General features: G+C 47.1%; 1 protein-coding gene across 4 annotated transcripts in view; it reads right to left on the bottom strand.

The window, feature by feature from the left end:
• LOC137384060 (transcription factor ETV7-like) overlaps window positions 1–25,226 on the bottom strand; it is a 112,627-nt gene that overhangs the window by 50,996 nt on the left and 36,405 nt on the right. For 3 of the 4 annotated variants that reach the window (XM_068057627.1, XM_068057624.1, XM_068057625.1), the window contains 2 exons: window positions 21,179–21,343; window positions 18,825–18,956 (listed from right to left, as the gene is read on the bottom strand). In XM_068057627.1, coding sequence (XP_067913728.1) covers window positions 18,825–18,956; window positions 21,179–21,242 — 196 coding nt within the window. In that variant the 5' untranslated portion in view covers window positions 21,243–21,343. The remainder of the gene's footprint in view (window positions 1–18,824; window positions 18,957–21,178; window positions 21,344–25,226) is intronic. The other variant, XM_068057626.1, reaches the window with a different exon arrangement.

The following is a 25,226-nucleotide window of genomic DNA, read 5'->3' on the forward strand; positions in this document are numbered from 1 at the left end:
ATGGATTTCTGAAGGGAAAATCATGTTTAACTAACTTGCTGGAGTTTTTTGAGGAGGTAACAGAGAAGGTTGATGAGGGTAATGCAGTTGATGTGATGTACATGGACTTTGAAAAGGCGTTTGATACAGTGTCACACAACAGACATGTGAGCAAACTTGTAGCTCATGGAATAACAGGGACGGTAGCGACATGGATACAAAAATGACTGAGTGACAGGAAACAAAGAGTAGTGGTTAATGGATGTTTATCTGGCTGGAGGAAGGTTTGCAGTGGAGTTCCCCAGGGTTCAGTGTTGGGAGCCTTGCTCTTCCTGATATATATTAATGACCTGGACCTCGGTGTACAGGGCACAATTTCAAAGTTTGTGGATGATACAAAACTTGGAAGCATTGTGAACTGTGAGGAGGATAGTGTAGAACTTCAACAGGACATAGACAAGTTGGTGGAATGGGCAGACAGGTGGCAGATGAAGTTCAATGCAGAGAAATGTGAAGTGATTCGTTTTGGTAGGAAGAACATGGAGAGACAAAAGAGAATAAAGGGAACAATTCTAAAGGGGATGCAGGAGCAGAGGGACCTCGGTGTATATGTGCATAAGTCTTGAAGGTGGCAGGACAGGTTGAGAGAGCAGTTCATAAAGCATACAGTATCCTGGTTCTTATTAATAAGGGCATAGAGTACAAGAGCAAGGAAGTTATGTTGAACTTGTATAAGGCACTAGTTTGTCTTCAGCTGGAGTATTGTGTCCATTTCTGGGCACCACACTTGAGGAAAGACGTGCGGGCATTGGAGAGAGTACAGAAAAGATTCAAGAGCATGGGGGTCCAGGGATGAGGAATTTCAGGTATGAAGATAGATTGGAGAAGTTAGGATTGTTTTCCTTGAAGAAGAGAAGGCTGAAAGGTGATTTGATAGAGGTATTCAAAATCACGAGTGGTCTGGACAGAGTAGATAGAGAGAAACTGTTCCCACTTGTGAAAGGATTGAGAACGAGAGGGCACAGATAAGTATTTGGTAAGAGAAGCAAAAGTGACATGAGGAAAAACTTTTTCACGCAGCGAATGGTTAAGGTCTGGAATGCACTGCCTGAGAAAGTGGTGCAGGCAGGTTCAAGGAGGAAGCAGTCAAAAGGGAATTAGACAGTTATATGAAAAAGAATGTACAGGGTTATGGGGAGAAGGTGGGAGAATGGGACTGAGGGAATTGCTCTTTCAGAGAGCCAGTGCAAACACGATGGGCCGAATGGCCTCCTTCTGCACTGTAACAATTCTTTAATTCACTCCTTCCTCAACCAAAAAAACAAGAATCGGAATCATTCAACTCTTTGCTATTTGTAGGATTGTACTGGGGGAAGAGCTACTCTGTGTAGATAGATCATAAATGAATGATGCCATGTCTGTTCAGTTAACACCAATCACTGCACTTCAAAGTGATTCAGTGCACTTGTTGACAACCTGTGGCATTGCACATGGTGAATCAAGACCAAGTGTGGACTTCAGCTAAAGTGCGGTTAAATTAGACCATGGTGCACAGATGTAATTCAAACACATGCTAAAGACCTACATTCTGTCCCTGTTTTTCTTTAATACTTTAGTTTTATATTATTGCTTCAAGTTAAATAATGACAATGACAGTAGCTTGGGAAGCAGAGAAGTAAAGTTGGTTGGAGTGAGTACTGGGTGAGGAACTGGGAGGCACAAAACTGAGGGCTGCATCATCATTACTGGTGTGAAGGTGCAGTTACAGTCTGACAAGTTTACATAGGCAATTCTCATTATTAATATAGACATAGGAATTGATAATAGTGAAAAGTGTGGGGAAAAGACAATAACATGAACCAATACAGGCCCTGTAGATTAAATTTTTTTAATAAATGTGTAATAATAGATATGAAGCAAGTTGAGATATTTTTGCCATGTAAGTGCAAATCCTTTCTATACAATGCACTGCAATGAATATTTTGTTGGTGCAGATTCTCCTTTCCCAAATGATGACCCTCTGGCTGTTTCCAGTGAAGATGGTGCCCTTGGAACCCCTGCTGGTTTAGCCTTGGTGACAGATGGCGAGGGGTAAAAGAGAGAGAAACTGGGAAAATGAAAGAGAGTAAGAAGGGGAATCGGAGGCACCAGGAACTGATTTAAAGCCACAGTGATCACTTTTCTGGCTAATGGTGTTTTAACCCTGTAATGAACAGACTTGAATACGGGTTGCAACACTGGTTGATGCTGAGAAGACATTTTACTGTGCACACACGCTCCTGTTGTGTACACTTACAGAAACATGCTGTAAAGAATCACCTGGAAACAAAGAGGTTCTCCTCCGAAAATGAAGAATAGAGACAGGTGACCAAACTATCGGTCACCCATTGATCCCTGGGTAAAGTAGACTTCAAGAACCCGACTGTGACATCATTCCTTATCACATTTGTGCCATTTTGCCTGCAGGACAGAGGCACTCAGCAGTCAACAGAGACATTTTAGTCAATATGCAAACATGACTCCTCTGTCAAGCAACTCAAAGAATTTTGCATTCCATTTTTAATGAATAAAATAGCTGTTATCTTACACCAGCAGAGCACCAAGGGAAACAATGGGGGATGATGGGGATTATGGAAGACTGCTAAGATTGTGTAGCAAGTTTGCTATTGGAGGGCAGGTACTGGGGATGAGTGAGAGACAGAGGGAAGATCTGTACTGGAGTTACAAGCTGCTCGTCCACTGCCAATATCCCATTATCCTGGAACAGACCTGTGAAAAACTGGGCCTATTAATTTTCTGACAACATTTAACTCTGGGTGTGTTGAATCTGTGGAGAATATAGTCTGTTCAGGAAAAAAAATAGAGATTGGAGGAGGGCAGGAGGGGTAATTATATATGTACAGGAAAATCTGTATAGGATAGTCGAGATGTACATAACATTTGAAACAACATCTGGATAGAAAGGAAAATATTGGAACAGTCCAGCAGCAGCAAAAAATAGGCAGGGAATTGGGTTACCCTGGGATCTGCCACAGATGCCACCCCCACTCCCCGCCACCCCCACTCCCCACCCACCCAACTCAACTCCACCGCCCCCCCCCCCCCACCCCACTCCTCCCCAATGATCTTATTGAATGGCAAAGCAGGATCAAGGGGCCAAATGGCCTATTCCTGCTCCTATTTTTTATGATCTTATGATCTACCTACTGCCCCTTGGTGACATCATCCAAAAGCACAGCATTAGTTTTCACATGTATGCTGAAGACACTCGACTCTACCTCACCACCACCTCTCTCGACTCCTCCACAGTTGCTAAATTATCAGCAGGCTTATCTGACATCCAGTACTGGATTAACAGAAGTTTGCTACAATTAAACATTGGGAAGACTGAAGCTATTGTCTTCAGTCTCTGCTCCAAACCGAATTCCCTAGCTACCAACCCCAACTGTCTCCCTGGCAACTGTCTGAGACTAAATCAGACTGTTTGTAACCCTGTGATAAGCTCCCAACCACATATCCAAGGCCTCCTATTTCCACCTCCCGACTTCGCCTCTGCCTTAGCTCACTTGCTGCTGACACCCTCATTTCTGCTTTCGTTACCTCTAGACTTGATTATTTTAAAACATTCCTGGCTGGCCTCCCACAATCTACCCTCTGCAAACTTGAGGTCATCTGAAGCTCTGCTGCCTGTGACCTAAATCATACCAAGTCCCACTCACCTATTACCCCTGTGCTCACTGACTGACACTGTTTCCCGGTCAAGCAGCACTGTGATTTTAAAATTCTCATCCTTGTTTTCAAATCCCTCGATGGCCTCAACCCTCCCTATCTCTGTAATCTCCTCCAGCCCCATAACCCTCCCTATCTCTGTAATCTCCTCCAGCCCCACAACCCACCCTATCTCTGTAATCTCCTCCAGCCCCACAACCCTCCCTAACTCTGTAATCTCCTCCAGTCCCACAACCCTCCCTATCTCTGTAATCTCCTCCAGCCCCACAACCCTCCCTATCTCTGTAATCTCCTCCAGCCCCACAACCCTCCCTATCTCTGTAATCTCCTCCAGCCCCACAACCCTCCCTATCTCTGTAATCTCCTTCAGTTCCACAACCCTCCCTATCTCTGTAATCTCCTTCAGTTCCACAACCCTCCCTATCTCTGTAATCTCCTCCAGCCCCACAACCCTCCCTATCTCTGTAATCTCCTCCAGCCCCACAACCCTCCCTATCTCTGTAATCTCCTCCAGCCCCACAACCCTCCCTATCTCTGTAATCTCCTTCAGTTCCACAACCCTCCCTATCTCTGTAATCTCCTCCAGCCCCACAACCCTCCCTATCTCTGTAATCTCCTCCAGCCCCATAACCCTCCCTATCTCTGTAATCTCCTTCAGTTCCACAACCCTCCCTATCTCTGTAATCTCCTCCAGCCCCATAACCCTCCCTATCTCTGTAATCTCCTTCAGCTCCACAACCCTCCCTATCTCTGTAATCTCCTTCAGTTCCACAACCCTCCCTATCTCTGTAATCTCCTTCAGTTCCACAACCCTCCCTATCTCTGTAATCTCCTTCAGTTCCACAACCCTCCCTATCTCTGTAATCTCCTTCAGTTCCACAACCCTCCTTACCTCTGTAATCTCCTCCAGCCCCACAACTCTCCCTATCTCTGTAATCTCCTTCAGTTCCAGAACCCTCCCTATCTCTGTAATCTCTTCCAGCCCCATAACCCTCCCTATCTCTGTAATCTCCTCCAGCCCCACAACCCTCCCGATCTCTGTAATCTCCTTCAGCTCCACAACCCTCCCTATCTCTGTAATCTCCTCCAGCCCCACAACCCTCCCTATCTCTGTAATCTCCTTCAGCCCCACAACTCTCCCTATCTCTGTAATCTCCTTCAGTTCCACAACCCTCCCTATCTCTGTAATCTCCTCCAGCCCCACAACCCTCCCTATCTCTGTAATCTCCTCCAGCCCCACAACCCTCCCTATCTCTGTAATCTCCTTCAGCCCCACAACCCTCCCTATCTCTGTAATCTCCTTCAGTTCTACAACCCTCCCTATCTCTGTAATCTCCTCCAGCCCCACAACCCACCCTATCTCTGTAATCTCCTTCAGTTCCACAACCCTCCCTATCTCTGTAATCTCCTTCAGTTCCACAACTCTCCCTATCTCTGTAATCTCCTTCAGTTCCACAACCCTCCCTATCTCTGTAATCTCTTCCAGCCCCACAACTCTCCCTATCTCTGTAATCTCCTTCAGTTCCACAACCCTCCCTATCTCTGTAATCTCCTTCAGTTCCACAACCCTCCCTATCTCTGTAATCTCCTTCAGTTCCACAACCCTCCCTATCTCTGTAATCTCCTCCAGCCCCACAACCCTCCCTATCTCTGTAATCTCCTTCAGTTCCACAACCCTCCCTATCTCTGTAATCTCCTTCAGTTCCACAACCCTCCCTATCTCTGTAATCTCCTTCAGTTCCACAACCCTCCCTATCTCTGTAATCTCCTCCAGCCCCACAACCCTCCTTACCTCTGTAATCTCCTTCAGTTCCACAACCCTCCCTATCTCTGTAATCTCCTTCAGTTCCACAACCCTCCCTATCTCTGTAATCTCTTCCAGCCCCACAACCCACCCTATCTCTGTAATCTCCTCCAGCCCCACAACCCTCCCTATCTCTGTAATCTCCTCCAGCCCCACAACCCACCCTATCTCTGTAATCTCCTTCAGTTCCACAACCCTCCCTATCTCTGTAATCTCCTTCAGTTCCACAACCCTCCCTATCTCTGTAATCTCCTTCAGTTCCACAACCCTCCCTATCTCTGTAATCTCCTCCAGCCCCACAACCCACCCTATCTCTGTAATCTCCTTCAGTTCCACAACCCTCCCTATCTCTGTAATCTCCTTCAGTTCCACAACCCTCCCTATCTCTGTAATCTCCTTCAGTTCCACAACCCTCCCTATCTCTGTAATCTCTTCCAGCCCCACAACTCTCCCTATCTCTGTAATCTCCTTCAGTTCCACAACCCTCCCTATCTCTGTAATCTCCTCCAGCCCCACAACCCTCCTTACCTCTGTAATCTCCTTCAGTTCCACAACCCTCCCTATCTCTGTAATCTCCTTCAGTTCCACAACCCACCCTATCTCTGTAATCTCCTTCAGTTCCACAACTCTCCCTATCTCTGTAATCTCCTTCAGTTCCACAACCCTCCCTATCTCTGTAATCTCCTTCAGTTCCACAACCCTCCCTATCTCTGTAATCTCCTTCAGTTCCACAACCCTCCCTATCTCTGTAATCTCCTTCAGTTCCACAACCCACCCTATCTCTGTAATCTCCTTCAGTTCCACAACTCTCCCTATCTCTGTAATCTCCTTCAGTTCCACAACCCTCCCTATCTCTGTAATCTCCTTCAGTTCCACAACCCTCCCTATCTCTGTAATCTCCTTCAGTTCCACAACCCTCCCTATCTCTGTAATCTCCTTCAGTTCCACAACCCTCCCTATCTCTGTAATCTCCTTCAGTTCCACAACCCTCCCTATCTCTGTAATCTCTTCCAGCCCCACAACTCTCCCTATCTCTGTAATCTCCTTCAGTTCCACAACCCTCCCTATCTCTGTAATCTCCTCCAGCCCCACAACCCTCCTTACCTCTGTAATCTCCTTCAGTTCCACAACCCTCCCTATCTCTGTAATCTCCTTCAGTTCCACAACCCTCCCTATCTCTGTAATCTCTTCCAGCCCCACAACCCTCCTTACCTCTGTAATCTCCTTCAGTTCCACAACCCTCCCTATCTCTGTAATCTCCTTCAGTTCCACAACCCTCCCTATCTCTGTAATCTCCTCCAGCCCCACAACCCTCCCTATCTCTGTAATCTCCTTCAGTTCCACAACCCTCCCTATCTCTGTAATCTCCTTCAGTTCCACAACCCTCCTTACCTCTGTAATCTCCTTCAGCTCCACAACCCTCCCTATCTCTGTAATCTCCTTCAGCTCCACAACCCTCCCTATCTCTGTAATCTCCTTCAGCTCCACAACCCTCCCTATCTCTGTAATCTCCTTCAGTTCCACAACCCTCCCTATCTCTGTAATCTCCTCCAGCCCCACAACCCTCCCTATCTCTGTAATCTCCTTCAGTTCCACAACCCTCCCTATCTCTGTAATCTCCTTCAGTTCCACAACCCTCCTTACCTCTGTAATCTCCTTCAGCTCCACAACCCTCCCTGTCTCTGTAATCTCCTTCAGCTCCACAACCCACCCTATCTCTGTAATGTCTTCCAGCCCCACAACCCTCCCTATCTCTGTAACCTCCTCCAGCCCCACAACCCTCCTTACCTCTGTAATCTCCTTCAGCTCCACAACCCTCCCTATCTCTGTAATCTCCTTCAGCTCCACAACCCTCCCTATCTCTGTAATCTCCTTCAGCTCCACAACCCACCCTATCTCTGTAATGTCTTCCAGCCCCACATGCCTCCCTATCTCTGTAACCTCTTCCAGCCCCACAACCCTCCCTATCTCTGTAACCTCCTCCAGCCCCACAACCCTCCCTATCTCTGTAATCTCCTTTAATTCCACAACCCTCCCTATCTCTGTAATCTCTTCCAGCCCCACAACCCTCCCTATCTCTGTAATCTCCTTCAGTTCCACAACCCTCCCTATCTCTGTAATCTCCTTCAGTTCCACAACCCTCCTTACCTCTGTAATCTCCTTCAGCTCCACAACCCTCCCTATCTCTGTAATCTCCTTCAGCTCCACAACCCTCCCTATCTCTGTAATCTCCTTCAGTTCCACAACCCTCCTTACCTCTGTAATCTCCTTCAGCTCCACAACCCTCCCTATCTCTGTAATCTCCTTCAGCTCCACAACCCACCCTATCTCTGTAATCTCTTCCAGCCCCACAACCCTCCCTATCTCTGTAATCTCCTCCAGCCCCACAAACCTCCCTATCTCTGTAATCTCCTCCAGCCCCACAACCCTCCCTATCTCTGTAATCTCCTTCAGCTCCACAACCCTCCCTATCTCTGTAATCTCCTTCAGCCCCACAACCCTCCCTATCTCTGTAATCTCCTTCAGTTCCACAACCCTCCCTATCTCTGTAATCTCCTTCAGTTCCACAACCCTCCTTACCTCTGTAATCTCCTTCAGCTCCACAACCCTCCCTATCTCTGTAATCTCCTTCAGTTCCACAACCCTCCCTATCTCTGTAATCTCCTCCAGCCTCACAACCCTCCCTATCTCTGTAATCTCCTTCAGTTCCACAACCCTCCCTATCTCTGTAATCTCCTCCAGCCCCACAACCCTCCCTATCTCTGTAATCTCCTTCAGTTCCACAACCCTCCCTATCTCTGTAATCTCTTCCAGCCCCACAACCCTCCTTACCTCTGTAATCTCCTTCAGCTCCACAACCCTCCCTATCTCTGTAATGTCTTCCAGCTCCACAACCCACCCTATCTCTGTAATGTCTTCCAGCCCCACATGCCTCCCTATCTCTGTAACCTCTTCCAGCCCCACAACCCTCCCTATCTCTGTAACCTCCTCCAGCCCCACAACCCTCCCTATCTCTGTAATCTCCTTTAATTCCACAACCCTCCCTATCTCTGTAATCTCTTCCAGCCCCACAACCCTCCCTATCTCTGTAATCTCCTTCAGTTCCACAACCCTCCCTATCTCTGTAATCTCCTCCAGCCCCACAACCCTCCCTATCTCTGTAATCTCCTTCAGTTCCACAACCCTCCCTATCTCTGTAATCTCCTCCAGCCCCACAACCCTCCCTATCTCTGTAATCTCCTTCAGTTCCACAACCCTCCCTATCTCTGTAATCTCCTCCAGCCCCACAACCCTCCCTATCTCTGTAATCTCCTTCAGTTCCACAACCCTCCCTATCTCTGTAATCTCCTTCAGTTCCACAACCCTCCCTATCTCTGTAATCTCCTTCAGTTCCACAACCCTCCTTACCTCTGTAATCTCCTTCAGCTCCACAACCCTCCCTGTCTCTGTAATCTCCTTCAGCTCCACAACCCACCCTATCTCTGTAATGTCTTCCAGCCCCACAACCCTCCCTATCTCTGTAACCTCCTCCAGCCCCACAACCCTCCTTACCTCTGTAATCTCCGTCAGCTCCACAACCCTCCCTATCTCTGTAATCTCCTTCAGCTCCACAACCCTCCCTATCTCTGTAATCTCCTTCAGCTCCACAACCCACCCTATCTCTGTAATGTCTTCCAGCCCCACATGCCTCCCTATCTCTGTAACCTCTTCCAGCCCCACAACCCTCCCTATCTCTGTAACCTCCTCCAGCCCCACAACCCTCCCTATCTCTGTAATCTCCTTTAATTCCACAACCCTGCCTATCTCTGTAATCTCTTCCAGCCCCACAACCCTCCCTATCTCTGTAATCTCCTTCAGTTCCACAACCCTCCCTATCTCTGTAATCTCCTTCAGTTCCACAACCCTCCTTACCTCTGTAATCTCCTTCAGCTCCACAACCCTCCCTATCTCTGTAATCTCCTTCAGCTCCACAACCCTCCCTATCTCTGTAATCTCCTTCAGTTCCACAACCCTCCTTACCTCTGTAATCTCCTTCAGCTCCACAACCCTCCCTATCTCTGTAATCTCCTTCAGCTCCACAACCCACCCTATCTCTGTAATCTCTTCCAGCCCCACAACCCTCCCTATCTCTGTAATCTCCTCCAGCCCCACAAACCTCCCTATCTCTGTAATCTCCTCCAGCCCCACAACCCTCCCTATCTCTGTAATCTCCTTCAGCTCCACAACCCTCCCTATCTCTGTAATCTCCTTCAGCCCCACAACCCTCCCTATCTCTGTAATCTCCTTCAGTTCCACAACCCTCCCTATCTCTGTAATCTCCTTCAGTTCCACAACCCTCCTTACCTCTGTAATCTCCTTCAGCTCCACAACCCTCCCTATCTCTGTAATCTCCTTCAGTTCCACAACCCTCCCTATCTCTGTAATCTCCTCCAGCCTCACAACCCTCCCTATCTCTGTAATCTCCTTCAGTTCCACAACCCTCCCTATCTCTGTAATCTCCTCCAGCCCCACAACCCTCCCTATCTCTGTAATCTCCTTCAGTTCCACAACCCTCCCTATCTCTGTAATCTCTTCCAGCCCCACAACCCTCCTTACCTCTGTAATCTCCTTCAGCTCCACAACCCTCCCTATCTCTGTAATGTCTTCCAGCCCCACAACCCTCCCTATCTCTGTAATCTCCTCCAGCCCCACAACTCTCCCTATCTCTGTAATCTCCTCCAGCCCCACAACCCTCCCTATCTCTGTAATCTCCTTCAGTTCCACAACCCTCCCTATCTCTGTAATCTCCTCCAGCCCCACAACCCTCCCTATCTCTGTAATCTCCTCCAGCCCCACAACCCTCCCTATCTCTGTAATCTCCTCCAGCCCCACAACCCTCCCTATCTCTGTAATCTCCTCCAGCCCCATAACCCTCCCTATCTCTGTAATCTCCTTCAGTTCCACAACCCTCCCTATCTCTGTAATCTCCTTCAGTTCCACAACCCTCCCTATCTCTGTAATCTCTTCCAGCCCCACAACCCTCCCTATCTCTGTAATCTCCTCCAGCCCCACAACCCTCCCTATCTCTGTAATATCCTTCAGTTCCACAACCCTCCCTATCTCTGTAATCTCCTCCAGCCCCACAACCCTCCCTATCTCTGTAATCTCCTTCAGTTCCACAACCCTCCCTATCTCTGTAATCTCCTCCAGCCCCACAACCCTCCCTATCTCTGTAATCTCCTTCAGTTCCACAACCCTCCCTATATCTGTAATCTCCTCCAGCCCCACAACCCTCCCTATCTCTGTAATCTCCTTCAGTTCCACAACCCTCCCTATCTCTGTAATCTCCTTCAGTTCCACAACCCTCCCTATCTCTGTAATCTCCTCCAGCCCCACAACCCACCCTATCTCTGTAATCTCCTTCAGTTCCACAACCCTCCCTATCTCTGTAATCTCCTTCAGTTCCACAACCCTCCCTATCTCTGTAATCTCCTCCAGCCCCACAACCCACCCTATCTCTGTAATCTCCTTCAGTTCCACAACCCTCCCTATCTCTGTAATCTCCTTCAGTTCCACAACCCTCCCTATCTCTGTAATCTCCTTCAGCCCCACAACTCTCCCTATCTCTGTAATCTCCTTCAGTTCCACAACCCTCCCTATCTCTGTAATCTCCTCCAGCCCCACAACCCTCCCTATCTCTGTAATCTCCTTCAGTTCCACAACCCTCCCTATCTCTGTAATCTCCTTCAATTCCACAACCCTCCCTATCTCTGTAATCTCCTCCAGCCCCACAACCCTCCCTATCTCTGTAACCTCCTCCAGCCCCACAACCCTCCTTACCTCTGTAATCTCCTTCAGTTCCACAACCCTCCCTATCTCTGTAATCTCCTTCAGTTCCACAACCCTCCCTATCTCTGTAATCTCTTCCAGCCCCACAACCCTCCCTATCTCTGTAATCTCCTTCAGTTCCACAACCCTCCCTATCTCTGTAATCTCCTTCAGTTCCACAACCCTCCCTATCTCTGTAATCTCCTTCAGTTCCACAACCCTCCCTATCTCTGTAATCTCTTCCAGCCCCACAACCCTCCCTATCTCTGTAATCTCCTCCAGCCCCACAACCCTCCCTATCTCTGTAACCTCCTCCAGCCCCACAACCCTCCTTACCTCTGTAATCTCCTTCAGTTCCACAACCCTCCCTATCTCTGTAATCTCCTTCAGTTCCACAACCCTCCCTATCTCTGTAATCTCTTCCAGCCCCACAACCCTCCCTATCTCTGTAATCTCCTTCAGTTCCACAACCCTCCCTATCTCTGTAATCTCCTCCAGCCCCACAACCCTCCCTATCTCTGTAACCTCCTCCAGCCCCACAACCCTCCTTACCTCTGTAATCTCCTTCAGTTCCACAACCCTCCCTATCTCTGTAATCTCCTTCAGTTCCACAACCCTCCCTATCTCTGTAATCTCTTCCAGCCCCACAACCCTCCCTATCTCTGTAATCTCCTTCAGTTCCACAACCCTCCCTATCTCTGTAATCTCCTCCAGCCCCACAACCCTCCCTATCTCTGTAATCTCCTTCAGTTCCACAACCCTCCCTATCTCTGTAATCTCCTTCAGTTCCACAACCCTCCTTACCTCTGTAATCTCCTTCAGCTCCACAACCCTCCCTATCTCTGTAATCTCCTTCAGCTCCACAACCCTCCCTATCTCTGTAATCTCCTTCAGTTCCACAACCCTCCCTATCTCTGTAATCTCCTTCAGTTCCACAACCCTCCCTATCTCTGTAATCTCCTTCAGCTCCATAACCCTCCCTATCTCTGTAATCTCCTTCAGTTCCACAACCCTCCCTATCTCTGTAATCTCCTTCAGTTCCACAACCCTCCCTATCTCTGTAATCTCCTTCAGTTCCACAACCCTCCTTACCTCTGTAATCTCCTTCAGCTCCACAACCCTCCCTATCTCTGTAATCTCCTTCAGTTCCACAACCCTCCCTATCTCTGTAATCTCCTTCAGTTCCACAACCCTCCTTACCTCTGTAATCTCCTTCAGCTCCACAACCCTCCCTATCTCTGTAATCTCTTCCAGCCCCACAACCCTCCTTACCTCTGTAATCTCCTTCAGCTCCACAACCCTCCCTATCTCTGTAATCTCCTTCAGCTCCACAACCCACCCTATCTCTGTAATGTCTTCCAGCCCCACAACCCTCCCTATCTCTGTAACCTCCTCCAGCCCCACAACCCTCCCTATCTCTGTAATCTCCTCCAGCTCCACAACCCTCCCTATCTCTGTAATCTCTTCCAGCCCCACAACCCTCCTTACCTCTGTAATCTCCTTCAGCTCCACAACCCTCCCTATCTCTGTAATCTCCTTCAGCTCCACAACCCACCCTATCTCTGTAATGTCTTCCAGCCCCACAACCCTCCCTATCTCTGTAACCTCCTCCAGCCCCACAACCCTCCCTATCTCTGTAATCTCCTCCAGCCCCACAACCCTCCCTATCTCTGTAATCTCCTCCAGCCCCATAACCCTCCCTATCTCTGTAATCTCCTTCAGTTCCACAACCCTCCCTATCTCTGTAATCTCCTTCAGTTCCACAACCCTCCCTATCTCTGTAATCTCTTCCAGCCCCACAACCCTCCCTATCTCTGTAATCTCCTCCAGCCCCACAACCCTCCCTATCTCTGTAATCTCCTTCAATTCCACAACCCTCCCTATCTCTGTAATCTCCTCCAGCCCCACAACCCTCCCTATCTCTGTAATCTCCTTCAGTTCCACAACCCTCCCTATCTCTGTAATCTCCTCCAGCCCCACAACCCTCCCTATCTCTGTAATCTCCTTCAGTTCCACAACCCTCCCTATCTCTGTAATCTCCTCCAGCCCCACAACCCTCCCTATCTCTGTAATCTCCTTCAGTTCCACAACCCTCCCTATCTCTGTAATCTCCTTCAGTTCCACAACCCTCCCTATCTCTGTAATCTCCTCCAGCCCCACAACCCACCCTATCTCTGTAATCTCCTTCAGTTCCACAACCCTCCCTATCTCTGTAATCTCCTTCAGTTCCACAACCCTCCCTATCTCTGTAATCTCCTTCAGTTCCACAACCCTCCCTATCTCTGTAATCTCCTTCAGTTCCACAACCCTCCCTATCTCTGTAATCTCCTTCAGTTCCACAACCCTCCCTATCTCTGTAATCTCCTCCAGCCCCACAACCCTCCCTATCTCTGTAATCTCCTTCAGTTCCACAACCCTCCCTATCTCTGTAATCTCCTTCAGTTCCACAACCCTCCCTATCTCTGTAATCTCCTCCAGCCCCACAACCCTCCCTATCTCTGAAATCTCCTTCAGTTCCACAACCCTCCCTATCTCTGAAATCTCCTCCAGCCCCACAACCCTCCCTATCTCTGTAATCTCCTTCAGTTCCACAACCCTCCCTATCTCTGTAATCTCCTTCAGTTCCACAACCCTCCCTATCTCTGTAATCTCCTCCAGCCCCACAACCCACCATATCTCTGTAATCTCCTTCAGTTCCACAACCCTCCCTATCTCTGTAATCTCCTTCAGTTCCACAACCCTCCCTATCTCTGTAATCTCCTTCAGCCCCACAACTCTCCCTATCTCTGTAATCTCCTTCAGTTCCACAACCCTCCCTATCTCTGTAATCTCCTCCAGCCCCACAACCCTCCCTATCTCTGTAATCTCCTTCAGTTCCACAACCCTCCCTATCTCTGTAATCTCCTTCAGTTCCACAACCCTCCCTATCTCTGTAATCTCCTCCAGCCCCACAACCCTCCCTATCTCTGTAACCTCCTCCAGCCCCACAACCCTCCTTACCTCTGTAATCTCCTTCAGTTCCACAACCCTCCCTATCTCTGTAATCTCCTTCAGTTCCACAACCCTCCCTATCTCTGTAATCTCTTCCAGCCCCACAACCCTCCCTATCTCTGTAATCTCCTTCAGTTCCACAACCCTCCCTATCTCTGTAATCTCCTTCAGTTCCACAACCCTCCCTATCTCTGTAATCTCCTTCAGTTCCACAACCCTCCCTATCTCTGTAATCTCTTCCAGCCCCACAACCCTCCCTATCTCTGTAATCTCCTCCAGCCCCACAACCCTCCCTATCTCTGTAACCTCCTCCAGCCCCACAACCCTCCTTACCTCTGTAATCTCCTTCAGTTCCACAACCCTCCCTATCTCTGTAATCTCCTTCAGTTCCACAACCCTCCCTATCTCTGTAATCTCTTCCAGCCCCACAACCCTCCCTATCTCTGTAATCTCCTTCAGTTCCACAACCCTCCCTATCTCTGTAATCTCCTCCAGCCCCACAACCCTCCCTATCTCTGTAACCTCCTCCAGCCCCACAACCCTCCTTACCTCTGTAATCTCCTTCAGTTCCACAACCCTCCCTATCTCTGTAATCTCCTTCAGTTCCACAACCCTCCCTATCTCTGTAATCTCTTCCAGCCCCACAACCCTCCCTATCTCTGTAATCTCCTTCAGTTCCACAACCCTCCCTATCTCTGTAATCTCCTCCAGCCCCACAACCCTCCCTATCTCTGTAATCTCCTTCAGTTCCACAACCCTCCCTATCTCTGTAATCTCCTTCAGTTCCACAACCCTCCTTACCTCTGTAATCTCCTTCAGCTCCACAACCCTCCCTATCTCTGTAATCTCCTTCAGCTCCACAACCCTCCCTATCTCTGTAATCTCCTTCAGTTCCACAACCCTCCCTATCTCTGTAATCTCCTTCAGTTCCACAACCCTCCCTATCTCTGTAATCTCCTTCAGCTCCACAACCCTCCCTATCTCTGTAATCTCCTTCAGTTCCACAACCCTCCCTATCTCTGTAATCTCCTTCAGTTCCACAACCCTCCCTATCTCTGTAATCTCCTTCAGTTCCACAACCCTCCTTACCTCTGTAATCTCCTTCAGCTCCGCAACCCTCCCTATCTCTGTAATCTCCTTCAGTTCCACAACCCTCCCTATCTCTGTAATCTCCTTCAGTTCCACAACCCTCCTTACCTCTGTAATCTCCTTCAGCTCCACAACCCTCCCTATCTCTGTAATCTCTTCCAGCCCCACAACCCTCCTTACCTCTGTAATCTCCTTCAGCTCCACAACCCTCCCTATCTCTGTAATCTCCTTCAGCTCCACAACCCACCCTATCTCTGTAATCTCCTCCAGCCCCACAACCCTCCCTATCTCTGTAATCTCCTCCAGCCCACAACCCTCCCTATCTCTGTAACCTCCTCCAGCCCCACAACCCTCCCTATATCTGTAATCTCCTCCAGCCCCACAACCCTCCCTATCTCTGTAACCTCCTCCAGCCCCACAACCCTCCCTATCTCTGTAACCTCCTCCAGCCCCACCACCCTCCTGTATATCAGTGCTCACCTAATTCTGGTCTCCTGAGCATCCTCGACTTTAACGCTCCACCAAGGCCATGCCTTCAGTGGCCTAGGCCCTGAGCTCTGGAATACCCTTCCTAAACCTCAATGCCTCTCATTCCTCCTTTAAGATGGTCCTTAAAACCTACTTCTTTGACCAAGCTTTTGGCCATATTCCCTAATATTGCCTTATATGGCTCAGTGTCTAGTTTTGCTTTAGTTTGGCTTGGGGTGTTTTATTACGCTAAAGGTGTTAAATAAATATAAGTTGTTGCTGTTGTCATATAGAGCCTTTCATGTTGTCGGGATGTTCCAAAGCACTTCACAGCCGAGTTATTTTGCAGTGTAGTTACTGTTGTTATGTAGGCAAATACAGCAGCCAATTTACACACAACAGCACTAAGGTAAATGATGGGGTAATCTGTTTTTAGTGATGTTGGTTGAGGGCTCTCAGCCAGGATCCTGGAAGAACAGCCCTGCTCTTATTCAAATGTCCACCTGATCAGATAGGCAGGTCTTGATTTATCATCTCATCTGAAATGTGGCACCTCAGACAGTGCAGCACTCCCTCAATATCGCACTGAAGTGTCAGCCTAGATAATGTGTTCAAGTCCCTGCAGTGGAGTTTTAACAAGCTTCTGATCCTGAAATAAGATATGTATTTACTCTTTGAGTCATCTACTTTGGGACTGTCTCCCAGTTCCTGTGGGCTTCTGGAAGCTTCTGGAACCCCAGAGTTCTTGATGGAGGAGAAGTTTGATTCTCTGTGTTCTTCCCTCACTGCTTCTGTCGCTATATTGTACAGTTTTGTGTGAATTTATAGCTTGCACTGGGATTTTTAAAGTGAAAACCATGGTTGCTGAATTCCCTTCTGTGTGGCGGCCCAGGTGTAATGTTATTCAATTGGTATTCTCTGGAGTGGAGGGAACGTCTCACCTTTGTTTATGTCTTTGTTTGTAACAGTCCCTTATCAGGTTGAAAGTAGTTTGATTTAACTTCTGCACAATGCTGCAAGTTTGCCACTGTTTCTTTTATTTGTTCATGGGATGTGGGCATCGCAGGCCAGGCCAGCATTTATTGCCCATCCCTAATTGCCCTTGAGGAGGTGGTGGTGAGCTGCCTTCTTGAACCGCTGCAGTCCACGTGGGGTAGGTATACCCCCACAGTGCTGTTAGGGAGGGAGTTCCAGGATTTCGACCCAGCGACAGTGAAGGAACAGCGATATAGTTCCAAGTCAGGATAGTGTGTGGCTTGGAGGGGAACTTGCAGGTGGTGGTGTTCCCTTGCATCAGCTGCCCTTGTCCTTCTAGATGGTCTAGAGGTCGCGGGTTTGGAAGCTGCTGTCTAAGGAGCCATGGTGCATTGCTGTGAGAAGGAACTAATGATGGAATCCTTATCTGTAATGGGTGTCCCACTTTGGCTATGCTGCAAGCTAGAATCTTCCTTTTGTGGCAGATTTGCTTTGTCCTCAAGGCATGTAAATCTGTTTTGAAACCAGGGATCAATGTTAACACAACCCCTCTCTCACTACTGTCTCTGCGAGGCAGGGGAGAGGGGAGTGGGTGTTGATGGATGGGAAATTGTGGGAGGCATTTAAATTAAGTGGGGCACTTACCCACTCCATTTTTACTCCAATCTGGTAGACTGCAGTTTTAAATGATAAGCGGCAAGGACACCCTTCCTAAGCTCTAATCCTTGTTACTACTCTTCAAAAGGGAAGTTTATGTATTTGATAGGATACACAAAAGAGCAACAAGAGTGATCTCCAATAATACAGAAGTAAGCACAAGGAAAGATTAGAGAAATATAAGTTCTAATGATTAGAAAGAAGGAGGTTATGGGATATCTCACTGTGGCAAAGAGAGTTTTAAACGGTACTGAGAAGATGAGGCCTTATTCTAAACCCCTCAACTAGCTCTTCATAATTTTAATTTAAAACACATCTAATCAATCACTCCTTAACATTGTCCATTCTAATGAAAATAGCCCCAAATTCATATTACCTCCTATAATGTGGAGTCCAAAACTGCACACAGTAATCCAACTGTGGTCTTACTGGGCTTTTGTGATGATTCACCATTACATCTCGACATTTATATTTGATATCTCTTACCAGAAAACCCAGTATTCCATTAGGTTTCTTTATGGTCTGATCCACTTGAGGAGCTGCTTTTCATGTCTTGTGAACCTGAGTCTCCAAATCCCTTGATTCTTCCATTCACCCAGCTTACCAGCAAAGCATAATACTTACTTTCTTTAAAACTAAAGTATACCATCTCTGGAGCCCCTGTGGATCATGGCTATGCACTTCCAACCACTTAGAAAATAACCTTAACTTTTACTCTGTTTCCTACATTCTACAGTTTTTGAACCAACTTTGTTACCTTCTCCCTAATTCCATATCCCTTAATCTTCACCAGTAGTTCCCTGTGTTGTACCTTATCATAGGCTTTCTGAAGTCCATGTTTACCATATCCATTGCCCACCATATCTGTCACCTCCTCAAAGACACTATCAGATTTGTCAAGCACAATCTTCGTTTCGGAAAGCCATGTTGACTGCTCCTAATTATTTTCCATTCATCTGGAATTTTGTCATTTTGTCTGTAACTAAAGATTCAAAACATTTCCTGACCATACAATTTAAGTGAACTGGCCTGCAATTACCTGTGTTCACTCTGTCTCCCTTTTTGAAAATGCTCACTCTCTAGTCCTCGGGTAAATCTGACTCTCAATACAACCTCATAGAATAATAATTTCTGCTATTTCTTCCCTCATTTCCCTTAGGATCTGTGGATGTATCTCATTAGGCCCCAGCCCTCTGTCCACCTTTTCTGGCAATGAGTGAGAGATATGGACCTAAGTGATGCTGTACATTTACATTTTTCCATGCTGTAATGATATTGGAATATGAGGCGTCCCAAGGGGTTACCTTAAGGACACTAATCATACCTTCGAAGGTGCTGTGCAGAGCTATTTGTGGGGTGTACTTGTCCTGTTCTGCTGGTGTGTTCATGAACCAATTCCTTTGTGTGAAGCTCCTGTAGTTATTGATCTGTTGAAGTATTTCATACAGCACATCCCCTAAAAAGAGAAATCAGATCAAACCCATTTATTCAAGGATGTCTGAATTTTTCCAACATTATCAATAAGAATTATCTTACCATTTGCAGCTGATTCATACAGGAAAGCCTTTCAAAGCCATGGATTAGAAGTAGAGGCAAGCATTGCTGACCTACATAATAGATTCTGAACCAAGCTCTGTGCTTGCTGACCCAGTACTGCCTTCATGATGGAATAGCCTGCAGGCACATTATCAGGACTCACATGAAGAATGATCCTTGGGCAAGATATCACAGGACTGTAGAATATTTGGAACCAATGCACTACAGGGGTTGCAGGGTGGATTTCCTTCCACTGACATATTCTTAGAGCCTTGGGAAATCATAAAACAGTTGTGCCTTTGCCACATCATGGTCTGCTTGGGCACAAAGTAAAGAAACATCCCTCCCTTCCTCCCATTCCCCACCGCATCCCCGATCCAATGGGTAAACAGGTGATCTGCTCCTGGATGTCCACCATTTTTGCTCTACAGCCATTGGTGGAGGCACAGGGACAATCAGAGCGAGCTCCTTTTGATTTATCGACCTTCCTTTGGTCATCAGGGTTGAATGTTCCATGACACTGCTTTATAAAAGATTGGAGTTCCTACCCCCATTAGTATGATGTATCTCAAATTGTTACAGGGGTTCCTATTCCGAAATACATGACATATCCCAGTCTCATACACCGAGCTTCTATCAACATAGTTTGAATCACTCCAATCTGGTATTCGCCCCCTCCCAGTACATTGAAAGAGCCCTGCCTACAGTCACAAGCAACATTACCTCTGCCTGCTCTTGTCGATCTCTCCAGCCTTTCAACAGTTGGCCCCATCATCCTCTTCTATCGCTCCTCCTCCATTGCCCATCTCAGTCAGACTGCACTCACCAGGTTCCACTCTTACCTATCTGATCATAGCCAGAGCATTTCTAGTCATGGATTCTCTTCCCAGACTGGAAGGCCATCTTGGGAGTCTACCAAGGATTCCCTTCCTATTCCTCATCTCTATGCTCCACTTTGGCAAAGTCATCAGACACAAATCAACATCCATACTATGCTGAAAACACCCAGTACTACCTCTCCACCAAGACTTGCAACTCCTCCTCTGTCTCTGTGTTGTCAGGCTGCTTGTTTAACATTCAGATTTGGATGAGCTGCAGTTTTTACCAGCTAAATATTGGTAAAAACCAAAACCTAAGTCTTTGCACCTCCCCCCATCTCTCACCACAAATTCCCTACCCCTCTCCAGCCACAGTCTCAGGTCGAACCAGATGGTTTGTAACCTTGGCATCCTATTTGACTCTGAATTGACCATCCAACCCCATAATCCTCTCCATTACAAAGACCACCTACCTCCACCTCCTGTCACCACCCCTGCCTCAATCCATCTGCTGCTGAAACATTCATTCATGCTTTCAGCACCTCCAGACTCAACTATTCCAATGGTCTTTCGGCCGGCCTCCCACCTTCCATAGACTTGGCCTCATTCAGAACTTTGCTGCCCATATCCTAATTCACACCAAGTTTTGTTCAGCCATCACCCCTGTCCTCGCTGACCGACATTGGCTCCCACACTTTCAATTTAAAATTTTCATCCTTGTGTTGAAATCCCTCCCTATCTCTGTAACTTTCTCCTGTGATATAACACGACAACCACCAACCCCCCCCCCCCCCACCCCATTCCCAACCCAGATTCTTTGTTTCTTTCATTCTGGTCTCTCTTGCATCCCCCCTCTTCCCTTCCCCCTACATCAGTGGCCATGTTTTTAGATGCCCAGGCTCCAAGCTCTGGAATTTATCCTTTTTTGGTTTGATGCCCTTTTATCTCCCCTTATGCCTCTGTGGCACACTTAGAGATGCTTTTAGAGATATAATTATCATCAAATCCCAGACTGGTATGCGGAAGTGTTATTCCCACATACCCTACATATCGCAGCCTGGTACACAGAACTGTTACTCCATATACCCAATATATCCCAGACTGGTGCACGGATTTCCTTCCTCCATATAACCAATATATCCTGCTGGTACATGATCTCCTTTCCCCATATATCTGATAAATCCCAGATTGGTACATGGATCTCCTTTTCCCATATACCCGATATATCCCAAACTGGTACACTATGTTCCTTTCCCCATATACATGATATATTCCAGAGTTATGTTGCAGCTACCTTCCCAATGAAACACTGAGTACTTCTTACCTGAACTGGGAGAGCGGTACCGGAAGTCATCCTTGGTGAGCAGACAGAGGGCCTTTCCATTCATTTCAAACTTATTTTCTTCGATGTAGCGCAGGGAATATTCTCTCTCCGCCCATTTCAGCCACTGGATGACATCTGCCTTACTCCAGAGAGATGGCTGGGTCTCTGTTCCAGATCAACAGCACAACCACTGTTACAGAATCATCCAAGGACCAGCTAAAAGCTATATGTTTTTTTAAACGTAATTCCCAGGACAGGGAAGAGATTATATTACGATGCCTTCAAGTTGTAACATGCTATTGGAACAAGACAATGGGCTACATTTACTCTACCAGGACCCCAAATTTCTGATGGGAATGGTAGCACAGTGGTTATGTTACTGCACTAGTAATCCAGAGGCCTGGACTGGAGAAATGAGTTCAAATCCTATCACAGCAGCTGGGAATTTAAATTCAATTAACTAAATAAATCTGGAATAAAAAGCTAGACTCAGTAATGGTGACCATGAAATTTCCAGATCGTTGTAAAAACCCATCTGGTTTGCTGGTAAGAAAACCAACACAAGGGGAAAAACTTGTCTTCACCAATTCTACCTGTTGCAGATGCACCTGTCCATGACAATATTGGTAGGATGACCATTGCACAGTTCTTGCAGAGACAAAGTGTCATCTTCACCCTAAGGATATCCTCCATTGTGTTGTGTGTCACTACCATCACGCTAAATGGGATAGATTCAGAAGAGATCTAGCAGCTCAAAACTGGGCATTCATGAGGCACTGTAGGCCATCAACAGCAGCAGAATTGTATTCCTATGCAATAGCTGAAGGCACTGGCTATAGCAAAGTCTAAAAGCCTGAAAAATCCCAGCTGTAGTATTGAAAGATTATGCTCCAGAACTAGCCATGCCCTTGGTCAAGCTGTCCCAGTGCTGCTACAACACAGGCATTTACCCGACAGTGTGAAAATTGCCCAAGTATGTCCTGTCCACAAAAAGCAGGACAATTCCAATCCAACCAATTATCGCCCCATCAGTCCACTCTCAACATAGTATTGGAAGGTGTCGTAGACAATGCTACCAAGTGCCACTTACTCAGCAATAACCTGTTGGACAAAGGGCTGAACTCCAAAGGTGAGGTGAGAGTGACTGCCCTTGACATAAAGCAGCATTTGATCGAGTGTGGCATCAAGGAGCCCGAGCAAATTGAATTCAAAGGGAATTGGGGGAATACTCTCCACTGGTTGGAGTCATACCTAGCACATAGGCAGATGTTGTTGGAAGCCAATCAATTCAGCCCCAGGACCTCATTGCAGAGTTCCTCAGGGTAGTGCCCTAGGTCCGACCATCTTCAGCTGCTTCATCAAGGACATTCTCTCCAACATAAGGTCAGAAGTGGGGATGTTCGTTGATGATCGCACAATATTTAGTTCCATTCACAATGCCTCAAATAATGATGCAGTCAGTGCCCACATACAGCATGACCTGGACAACATTCAGCCTTGCACTGACAAGTGGCAGGTAAAATTTGTGCCACAGAAGTGCCAAGCAATGACCATAGTCAACAAGAGAGAATCTAACCACCTTCCCTTTACATACCATGGCATTATCATCGCTGAATACGCCACCATGAACAACCTACGGGTTACCATTGACCAAAGACTTAACTGGACCAGCCACATAAAGACTGTGGCTACAAGAGCAGGCCAGAGGCTGGGAATTCTGCAGTGAGTAACTCACCCCCCCCCCGCCTATCCACCATCTACAAGGCACAAGTCAGGAGTGTGAAGGAATACTCTTCACTTGCCTGGATGAGTGCAGCTCCAACAACACTCAAGCAGTTGACACCATCCAGGACAAAGCAGCCCATTTGACCATCACCCCATCCACTACTTTAAACATTCACTCCCTTCACTACTGACATACAGTGGCAGCAGTGTGTACCATCTACAAGATGCTGCAGCAACTCGCTAAGCCTTCTTTGACAGGACCTTCCATACCTGCAACCTCTAGAAGAACAAGAGCAGTAGATGCATTGGAACACCACCACCTGCAAGTTCCCCTCCAAGCTACACATCATCCTGACTTGGAACTATATCGCCGTTCCTTCACTGTTGCTTGGTCAAAATTCTGGAACTCCCTCCCTAACAGCACTGTGGGTGTACCTACCCCATATGGACTGCAGCGGTTCAAGAAGGCAGCTCACCACCACCTTCTCAAGGGCAATTAGGGATGCCAGTGGCACTCAAATCCCATGAACAAATAAAAAAGTTACTTAAGTTTTATTTTCTTGTGGTATTCAGTTACTTAGCCAATTCACCACTTTCCACACAGGAGTTCAAACAGGCTATGCCCAATCTTGTCCTTATCAGATTGTCAGTTCCAGCAGGGGTCATTGGATAGTAATCAGGGGTGGCCATTTTCACTAAATAAGGGACACTGAGCTTTGGGAGTGTGCTGCCAGGAATCAGACTTGTGTGACACCCATGATGAGACTTACATCTGCCATTATGGCAAGGAGGGGACTGATTACCCAAATAACTCATGCCAAGGTTGAGTGGGAAACTGACATGAGCTTAGCCTAGTACTCCCTGTGATGTCTCTATAATTCTGCTGTGGGTTTTAGTTCCATGAGATGGATCAGTTCTGGTGACCCTCACTTGGCTATGTCAATGCCTTTGCCTTGGGTTCAAGGTACATGGATCAGGGCTGGCGCCAGTCACTCTGATTTCGTTGTCTCTGCCTATACATTGCATTTCTTTGCTATGTAAGAAGATGCTGGCCAAATTGAAGGGAATTTCTCAACTAATTATTTACTCTTCCTTTCACACCTCAATGATGCAATGCTCTCATCTAGCCAAGTAAATGTCAGCACTTGGCATACACCCAACCTGCTTACAGCTGGAAACTCCCAATCTTGCTTCTACCACTCCTTAAGGTAAAGAGCCTGGTGAAGGTTGTAAAAAAAAAATCTCTTGTTGGTCTACTCATGAACTACTGTAAGAACTTGAAGTAAAATTGTTGGGTATACAGTATGGGAGCAGAAAGAGGCAGCTTTTACACTTAATCCCAACATAGTGACTTGTCAAATGAAGAATCATTCCCAGGGAAAGAGGCCACACCAGTGAAAGGGAAAGGAAAACTGCATGAATGAATCAGAGCGTCAGTTCAAGTTATTCTGAACTTAGCGACAGGCATGATAAAATATTGAAACCAGGGCTAATATGGGGTTGGCTACCACACAACGACACTGGCAGAGATGTTGGAGCAGATGTGGCTGTCGGTTGGAGGCATGGACGGTCGGGGGTTGTGGTGGTGGGGGAAATAACTTTGAAGATGAGCATCTATTTAATGACAAAAAAGGAGAAACAAACGAAGATTGAGATGGTCCTATTCTAATAGTCTAAAGTGTGAAGCTTTTTTTAAGATAATAAAGAGTAAAAACTAGTGACAAGATAGCAAGTGAAGGAGACCCTGTACATGTCACATATTCTTTAGACTGCAGCTTGACAGATTGGTGCCTGTTTGGAATCCTAGCCCTTTTTTCTTGGGCCTAGAGATGATTTCAAAGAGTAACCTGACTCTCAGAGGCCTGTAATGGATTTATAAAGCATGGATGTGGCTGACTGTGACCTTAACACCATAAAACGTCCTAAGCTGTTTCACAGGAGGGTTATAAAGCAAAATTTGACACTGAGCCACATAAGGAGAAATTAGGGCAGATGGCTAAAAGCTTGGTCAAAGAGGTAGGATTTAAGGAGTGCCCTAAAAGGAGGAAAGAGAGGTGGAGAGGTTGTGGAGGGAATACCAGAGCTTAGAGATCAGGCAGCTGAAGGTATGGCCACCAATGGTGGAGTGATTGGAATCTGAGATGCTCAAGAGCCCTGAACTAGTGGCGTGCAGAAAGCTCAGAGGGTTGCTGGGCTGGAGGAGATTACAGAGATAGGAATGAGCAAGGCCATGGAGGGATTTGAAAACAGGGTTGAGAATTTTAAAATCCAGGCGTTGCTTAATCGGGAACAATGTAGGGCAGCAAACACAGGAATGATGGGT

Source organism: Heterodontus francisci, chromosome 25, assembly GCF_036365525.1.
Source record: "Heterodontus francisci isolate sHetFra1 chromosome 25, sHetFra1.hap1, whole genome shotgun sequence".
NCBI lineage: Eukaryota > Metazoa > Chordata > Chondrichthyes > Heterodontiformes > Heterodontidae > Heterodontus > Heterodontus francisci.